At 43.8% G+C, this 9219-nt stretch overlaps 1 protein-coding gene across 2 annotated transcripts in view; it reads right to left on the bottom strand.

Moving 5' to 3' along the window:
- Positions 1-3788: 3788 nt before the first annotated feature.
- SYN3 (synapsin III) overlaps positions 3789-9219 on the bottom strand; it is a gene marked incomplete at its 5' end in the record, with an annotated part of 180153 nt that continues 174722 nt past the window's right edge. The window contains 3 exons of one of the 2 annotated variants that reach the window (XM_082488143.1): positions 3789-4005; positions 5476-5773; positions 7270-7354. In XM_082488143.1, coding sequence (XP_082344269.1) covers positions 3873-4005; positions 5476-5773; positions 7270-7354 — 516 coding nt within the window. In that variant the 3' untranslated portion in view covers positions 3789-3872. The remainder of the gene's footprint in view (positions 4006-5475; positions 5774-7269; positions 7355-9219) is intronic. The other variant, XM_082488144.1, reaches the window with a different exon arrangement.

Raw genomic sequence — 9219 nt, 5'->3', positions numbered from 1 at the left:
GTGCTGTTTCAGGTGGTATTTCAGTGATTCATCTTCTTGTTTTGTATAAAATCAGCTGACTTCAGTAGGGTCAGGAAGTTTTGCCATTAACTCCAGTGGAAGTAAAATATAATACTTTATTTTGCTGTCAAAAGTTGTATTGCTTCTTTCTTCTCTTTTCCAATTCACAGCAATGGCATACCAGTGCAAATCCTGCCATAATTAAACACCTAAGAGTATGTATTTATAGAGTCTGGGGACAGTACTTTCCCTTCAATACCAAGATTAGCCTTAATTTTTCACATTTGCCTGGAGCGGTTGAATTGCCTTGTTCCAACAGAATTTCCACTTAAGTGAAGTGTATAGTCAGGCCTCTTGGATCTTACAGTGATTCTTTATATTCCACTGACTATAAAAAGGAAAAGGGAAATCTATACTGCACTGGTCTTGCACTATTTTGTCCTTGTGATGAGTGCTTCAGAAATGCATACATAATATTCAGATAAGGTTATACAGCTTTAACAGATAAAAAAAATTGTAACTTTTCACTTTTTTCAAGCTATTTCTGGGAACAATGATCTGTGTGTGTGAGATAGGTTAATTTTGTGGTGCCAGTGGTACTTGCGTTACCAATGCATTGATGACAGTCGCGTCGCTTGCTGTGGTGGCATGCCCTATGCTGCTCTGGAGTTGGGCCCTCTCTGCCATGAAGACAACCGCCTCATACTTCTGCCAGGCTGATGCCACAGGTTCTGTTTATCCTGGATTTTGTGATTTGAATGTTTGTTTTTGAAGAAATGAACTCAACCTTTTTACAGATACCCCATTGAGTGACCTGAAGATATTCCTTCCCTGCCTTCATTATTCCTTCACATTGTAGTAAAGGTATTGTGAGCCAAAGATAGAGGAACCTGACTTATTCTGAACTGTCAAGTTCCCTAAATAGGGGTTCCCTTTATTCATAAAAGAGGATATGAAATATAAAGTGAATATTGCAGGACCAACAATATAAAATTAGAAGACAAAACAGAGGAAATATTTGAAAACTAGCTGCTTATTTTGTTTATTTGCAAGCTTCTCAGTCAGGTATGTGCGTCATGAACTGAAGATGCTTTTCAGGAACTGTAGGAGTAGCCGAGTTAAGTTGGGAGTGCCCGTTGCTTTTACTTGTTTTTGCAAGCTGGACCTAGGAGCGGGGGAGATGCTGTTCTGTTCGATTGCCCCTTGAAAGATGACAGCTGAGAGCTGTAGGCAACTGAGGAGATCTGAGTCACTGCTGGGTGTCAAGTCAACAGTGCTGTCCTGCTACTGTGGCCCGTTGGAGGACAGCCCTGCTGTGTTAAAATGCAGCATCTGCAAATGATCCAACTGTTGTGGTTTCAGTGATGAACTGGGGTCAATTTATGGGGCCATGCCATACTCGTCATTTATTTTTTGTATAGGTTGTGTTGGTAAGAGAGACATAAAAAGATTCAGGGGATAGAGCTAGAGCAATTGAGGATTCTGGTAGTGAATTTTTATTTGCCTTTGCATCTCTGGTGACCATTTAGTAGGGAAAGGCATAAGCCATGCTGGGGGAAGTGTTATAGAAGGAAATCCTCTCCCACCAGGGTTGTATTACCTCCTCTCCATGTAGTGGAGCCTGTTAATCTGCTGTTGTTCTTGCCAGTGGGACAGAGCTTGCTCAAGGCCATTTGTCACTCTTTTATTGCTCCTGGAGACTGTGAAACATCAGGGTCTGGTTTTGGTTTTTTGTTTTGTTTTGTTTTGTTTTTTTCTCAAATAATGACATGTATTTATGATGCTACATGCTACATTGTAAACTGCTTAGCAAACCTGGAAGGACAACACAGAACTGGAGAAGGAAAAAAAAAAAAAAGATAAATCATCAGGGAAAAGGGTGGTTCTATAATACTGAACTTGAGGTATAAATCATTGATCCAGATGAGTCTCTCGAGAGCCTTCCAACCTGGAAAAGCTATGCTGTTACTTGCCTGAAAGTGCACAGGTCACAAAAGCCATTAGATGTGTAAAGGCTTGCGCAGGGGTAAGTCATACAAGGTCCAGATGATTGCATTGGATTTGGATGTTCATTACAGGTGCTATGCAGGAAGGAATTGCTTGTTTGGCTTTATTCCCACCAGTGAATTATAAGATCCAAGATGGCAAATGCTGCTGTTGCTTTTGCTGCTTTGGGAATCTCCCTGTTTAAATTACAGCAAAGATCTGTGCCGTTGGCTCAAATGTTTTTAACTTACTGACCTCCCTGCTTCCTTGGGCATTCCTAAGTGTCATCAAGGTGAAGTTGCTGAGGGAAGCACAAAATCTGGCCTTGAAGCTGTATGCACGGTTTGTGACTGAAGTACTTGACAAAACTTGAAGAAAAGTCAAGGAGGTGGGATGGGGACTAGCGCCTGCATTAGGTGTGTTCTAAATAGAACTAGCAGGGTGTGAGGGGTAGGTTCTCAGCTGGTAGAAATAGCCATATATACATTGATTTTCGCAGGGTGTTTTTTTTTCAGTCGTGAACGTAGCTTGTATCATTCCTGGTTTTTGCCATGTCCCAGTTCTAGTATATGTGCTCATACACAGCTTCATTCTGTGTTGCAGGCTTAGAGGAGAAGCACACATGGCAAAGATCCATCTCTGTCTTCTCTGGAAGAATAATTCTTGGGGGTGGTCGGGGAGGATTATACCTGCTTGGGGCAATCCCATACATGCCCTCCCATGACTTGGTGTCTCTGGATGGACCCCAGCTCATCTTATTTGTAAAGGATAGTTTTCCTGTTCTGTTGCAGGTTTGTCACCTTGCATTCATTTTGCACTCAGCCCAGTGAAGTCAATGGGAGTTCAAGGAGGGAGACAGGATTTCACTCCATCTCTCTGTCCATTCGGTATTATGGAACACTCAGCACACAAGTATGTGCACTTCATCAACTCTGCTATTAATTAAGCATGTTCCTGAGGGACATACTTAGCCAGATGTGACCAAGTCACCAAAGTGCTTGGAGTTTTAACTGGGTTTTGTCTGGAATTTGTGTGAACTGTGAATGTGAACTCTGGTGTTTCCAGGGGCAGGGGAAGAAGTTGTTTTTTGTGTGGAAGGCCCATTTCTCAGGTTATTTTTGAACTAAGGCTACAGGGTTAGAACAAGACATTTTTCTCTCAGAACTCAGGAATCACGTGCAGGGGACATAAATGCAAGGCATGAAATAGAGACGTTTTATCTGCTATGAGCAGAGGGATCCGGAACAAACCAGCAGTCCATCTAGATGACCTGCTCATGTGATCTTTGGCGCTTACTGATGCCTGGTACTGTATTTAACTTGAATGTAGTTTTGCTCTGAAAAGTGACTTTTTGTAAAGTTGGTATCGTGAAGTTCCACGGTTCACTGTATTTCCATGCTCAAGCATGCTCCCTTTATCAGTCAATGAGTACTTATTCTTGACTCCGTCTTTGCACATCTGTTTTTGAAATAAGCCTTTTTTTTTTTTTTTTTAGCTCAACCTCAACAGGGATTCAGTAATTGGAAGTTAGCAATTGTATTGACTATATACAAATCAAAATAAAACTTAGTTTGCGCTGTCATAACTTTGTTGACTCCACAGGGGTTAGCAAGAGTAAAATTTGCTTCACAACTCGGTCATTTGAACAGATGTGATTCTGATTACGCACAAAAAACAATGGAATCGTTCCACTTTTATACAGTTACTTTTCAGACCGTTATTAGAATATTTTCTTTGTATTAAAACAACTACAGTTTTCTAAATTCTGTTTACCCAGGTGTTAGTTGTAAATCGCCGGGTACCATTGAGTATATTCCAGGATGACATCAGGTATGCTGATATGAAGAGTGAGGGCTGACAAAAGCACAGATCCAGCTGCAGGGCCGTTAATCGGAAAACAGGCTTGCAAATGATTTCCTCAGGTTGCGGATGGTCTCAGCTTTTGCTTCATCTTCATTGGCATTTCCTCGCTGAGATGTTTCAGATATGCTGAAGGTGTTTGTCAGTGACTGGGATTTGCTGAAATGGAAAACAGAGTTCAGACTCAGCAGGACAAGGTGGTAATTCAAAGCTGGTTACTGATGGTTTGTGTTCCATCACACAAATTCAAGGATAAAAGGAGAGGTTAGCAAGGAGAATCTCCGTATACTAAGATATCCAGGAATGGGGGAAGCGGATGGGACATGGGCAGGTGGCTCCAATATCACAGTCCAGACTAGTAAATATTTATTAATATATCTGACTAAAAGTATGCAATTGCTATTTGGTGCAACTGTTGTGAGGAACAGTTCAGTCATTTCTCTACTAATACAGAAGAATGGTTTCATACTGAAGGTCACCTGTCTCTCGTCAGCCGTACCATGAATGATGGTCCTGTCCTTTTAGATGCGAGAGCATGAGAGGTTCAGTGAGTTGGTAGTCATGTCCTCTGCAATGTGTGCTGTTGCCTGCCTTCCCTGGCATGTTTGCTCTGACTGTTGGCTGTGTTATGCAGGTCTTTTGGTTGGCCACACTACTCCTGCTGGGTGTGTAACTGCTAATGTTTAAGTTCAGGTCAGGACTGTGCTTTTGAAGTAAATCTCCCAGTTTTCCCCACTACCATGCTTTGTCACTAGTGGTTTCTCCTGGTCCGTAAGACGCATTCAGCACAAGACCAGACTCTGAATTAAAGTACTGGAAATATGTGTAGTGTGGCGACTGCATCCTTAGCACCAACATTTTGATCCTTTGGTAGACTGCTCTTGGTTTGCCTTGCTAATGTAGACATCATCACTAAAAGCCTGTTCCAGAACATCAGTCCTCTGCTGCCTAGAAACTGTCTTCTCATTCCTAGCCTATATTTTATTCTGGCCTGTTCATACCAATTTGCTGTTGGTGCCAGCCATATATGCTCCATGAAGGGTGGCAGCAAAGGCTGCTACCAAAGACCCACAATAATTCAGTGGTGTGCTCTGTTGCAGAAGAGCACTTAAAAATACAGTCACCATCTGGAGTTTTAGATATATGAGTAGTGCCACTACTACTTCCATTTCTGTCCCCTTTTTGCTACCAGTTGCAAAAAATTGCCCATTAAAGAACCTTGCGTGGCTCCTGCATTCAGGGAACAGTGGACGAATGGCTCTTCCTCAGCTTTCTGGCCAATAATGTGCTGATTACCACCTGTAAGGAGTATACACCCTGCTGGGAAGGTAGTAGCTGCATTGATACATCTGGGGTAGAGCACACAATTAATGATGAGCACATGAACAAGAGGAAGACTGTGAAATCTTAGAGATGTCAAGTACAACTTGTTCTTCCTGACAACAGGTCAGTGGTGGCCTGTTATGCCCAAGCACATACACCTCTGAAGTCACTCACAGTTGTTCAGGCTTTTGCCCGGGGGACTACTGTGTGACAACAGGTGATATGCTCTTCATGCCAGCTCAGGGTACTTTTTTGACAGCCTTATTCTAATATCTACAGATATTAGCAGTTTAACAGAGCACCTACTTCAGATGTGGGTGCGGGGTGGCTTGCTGCTTGGACGTTTCAGTGGGGCTTGGCTGGCTAGGAGCCCGGCCTTGAGCAGGAGGTCTAGGCTGCTGTGGAGGGAACACGCCTGCCTTGGAAGCCTGGACTGGAGAGGACCCAGTTGCTGATCGGACTTGCTGTGGAGATCCAGGTGACCTTTGCTGCTGAGGTGAAGTGGACTGGGGACTCTGGGGCTGCTGTCCTTGAGGAGAGAGCCGCTGCTGTGGAGGTGCATTTGTCCGTGAAGGCTGAGATCCCTGAGGCTGGCGTGGTCCACCTGCAAGGGACACGTAGACAAAAACATGAGGAATTGTGTGTGGTGGACAACAAGCAAGGAGCATCTGTATGGATTAATGGGTTTTGCTAAGGGGAGAGACTCTCTGAAGAGTACTTTCAGTAGAAGGATAAGGGAAAATCTTATAGGCCAAAAACTGGTATCATATCTACGTCTCTAGAGTTGTGGTCCATTTCTCTATCTATCTTCTTCAGCACTAAAGAAGCTCTGCCACTCTCCCCAAAGGGAGTAACTTCAATGTGCTGTACTCTTCTGTGTAACTAATATTTCTCATCCTTGGCAAGCACTTCCTGCATTGGGAAGGAAGACTCACTGGAGAACCAACTCCCTGCACTAAATGAAAGCTGAGTCTGCTGGTTTGGGTCAGGAGTCCCTTCATGGGCCCAGCAGTTTGATGTGAGACTGTATACCCTTATCACTATCCATACATCTGTTCCAGCATTATCAGCAGGTGGCTTCAGCTGTATTGGTAGCACACTCTCAAAACTGAAGAGGATGTCTAAAATAATTGGATGTGATGTGAGAAATTGCTGGATGTCGCAGGTAATAGTGTTAGAAGTTGACAAAAGTTGCAGATAGATAGCATTGTGAGGACTGGCTGGATTTTACAGGTGGTCAAGGGGGAGTTATGTGAGGAAAAACCTTCACAGAGAATTGAGGATGCGTACCGGAGACAGATGGGGAGCAGTATCCTGCAAGGACAACAATCTATATCAGTAATACCATGTAATGCCAAGATTGCATAGATGCATTTGGTATCAGAAATACTAGATTTTGGATAGAGCAAAACTTTTCCTCATCAGGAAAAGATAATCAGAGGTGGGTGTTAATTGGGTAGGAGATTGGAGTGGAGAAAGGAAGGGACAAAGGTGGCAAAAAGGAGGGTCTAATCGGTTATGTGAATTGAGTGGTTGGTGTGGTCTGGGTACCCACAGGGCAACCGTGTGCTTCATCACCTCAGTGTAAATCAGAACAATAAACGAAATCTGTTGTTCTAACCAAGCCATGTGAGTCAAACCTGCTTCTGCTGTCAGGAGGAGCTGGGTGTGTGCTCTTGTTGACAGGGGAACACCTGGACAGATGGATCAAGGATCCTGGCATCACCACGTTGCTATCTGTTCCAGGCCTGACAGCACTAGCATCTTCCCATCACTTCTTAACTCTTATTGCCACTGCAGCTTTGTGCAACACAAATACAGTCTGTGCCCAGAATCCTGCTCCAGTGCCAGTTCAAGTGGCCTCATTTTACTGAGCCAAGTCCTACCAGCAGTATCAACTGGATCTGTACCAAATTTTCATCCCACTTTCTGAGCTGCTGTAGAGTATGACAGCAGCTGCTTTAATGGCACACTGGATTTGCTGCTTGTTTGTCAGTCACTTGGAACAACGAGTGAAACCTTTATCCTGATGGCTTTTATTTGGAAGGCAAACTGATAGGTTTCATAGTCCACATGGTCATGGAACCCAAAGAGCTGTACCTTGGGGAGGAGGCCGTGGCTGGGACAGTTGTCCAAGCTGAGGTCCAGTCTGAGATTTCATTGATGCAGGTTGAACTTGTGGAGGCTAGAGGAAAAAAAGCCGTTCCAGTTAATACAGAGTCCCCAAAGAGAAGCCCCGAGGTAATACAGGAACTGCGGAGTCATGAAGTGTTCCTTAAATAGACACACACACACACACACACACACACACAAACACACAGCATCTGGCTGGTAAAATCTCATGGGAATAAAATGGAGAGCTGAGTAATAAAGAGCACCGGAGTTGTTTGCTCGCAGGGAATAACAATGAAGTTACAGTTTAGTATGTTTTTTAGGCAATCAGGAATTACCAAATGTATCAGGCCTGAGGGGGTCTCTTAGTCCCATCTCCCATCTTGAACGGTTGCCAGCACCAGATGTTCCAAAGGAGGAAGGGATGAACTGTGGAAACATCTATGGAGTAATCATCTCTTTACCCTAAGGGGTCTCCTCTTGATTGCTAATAAGCAAGGGCCAGCTTCAGCCCTGAAACATGAAGCTTATTATCTGCTCCACAAAGTCTTTGCAACAGTTCCAGATATTTTGTTTTGATATTTACACCCAGACCCTTTGAGTCTTGCTCAGCTCTCAGCCTCACTGCCTTTCCCATTTCTTAACTCCCTTGCTTTGTTCTGAGTTTTGAGAATAGTTCTCACAACCTGCCCTTGCTAGGCCATTCATTATTTTGCAAACCTTTACTGCCCTCTCTCTCATTCACCTCCTTTCTAAAGCCAAGAGACTGAATCCCTTCGGTCCTTCCATGGGAATGTTTCCAGGCCCCTAATTGTTTTCATCACCCTTTTCCCTTTCCCAACTTTGTGATTCCTTCTGCAGATGCCAGAGGCAGATTTGCTTACGTTATTCCAGATGAAGCAGTATCTGGGTCCTCTGCATACATCACTAGCTCATTTCTCCTGCATCCTAATTTCCTGCTTCTCCCTTGTCAACACAACCATAGGCTGAGCAATGGTTTTCATTAGCCTGCGTGCGACAAAGTCTTTCTCAAGGGGAATGGCTAGCGCCACTTGCAAGGTCTACAGATTGTTTATGTTCTCCCTCTCGCTACCCCCAGCTTAGCTTACCTTTCAGTCTTCCATATGGAGTTTCATCTGCTGTTGTGGGGACTTAACATACATAGCTCTGTCAGATGTTCTTCACTGCCATCCCTGGTCCTGACTAATGCAAATAAGTTGGTGCCACCTGCGCTTTCTTCTCTCTCGCTGTTTACTCTTTTTGACAGATATTTTAATAAACAGATTAAGCAACACAGAACTGTTGCACAAAGGGCCAGTCCAAAGTTAACAACAGTCTGAGTGAGCCTATTGCACAAAATGTTTATGAAAGCAAGGGAAGCTGGAGACAGATAGGCTGGTACGTGCCAGATAATTTACATGGAGAACACAATGATAAAAGGGTCTTCAAGGCTCCTGGAAGGTCAGGAGAATGAGCTAAGTGATTCCAGAAATGGGAAGAAATGTTTCATAGTTGGAAGCGCTGAAATTATTTTCAACTGACTAACGTAAATGCGATGAGGTTGCCAGCCCATATTTTACATTATTTATCTGGGACTTGCAAATAGACAGGAAGGAAAATCTGGGAATTTTCCATTCGTGGCTTCTAGTCCTACATATCTTGGGACACTAAACCTTGCCTTGGTGTTGGTGGAAATTTACTGTCCTAATGCTTTGAGATATCCTGGTTAGACCAGCAAAGAAAGGGAATCAGATCTCATATTCGCCTCTACACCCTTTGCGTACAGCCAACCCAAGGTTTCTCAGAGACGAAGGCAAAACAGGATTTTGAGGCTCAGAGATGAAGGGGTGAGGGCCAGCCCAAGGTCTCCTGCCTTTGGAAAGGAAACAGTGAGGGGAAAGGATGGAGGTGGGGCAGAGAGGTGAGGAGAGAACTGCA

Source organism: Vanellus vanellus, assembly GCF_965231255.1.
Source record: "Vanellus vanellus genome assembly, chromosome: 1".
NCBI classification, from domain to species: domain Eukaryota; kingdom Metazoa; phylum Chordata; class Aves; order Charadriiformes; family Charadriidae; genus Vanellus; species Vanellus vanellus.
Note: the sequence above shows the minus strand (reverse complement) of the source record. Positions and strands in the feature narration are given on the sequence as shown.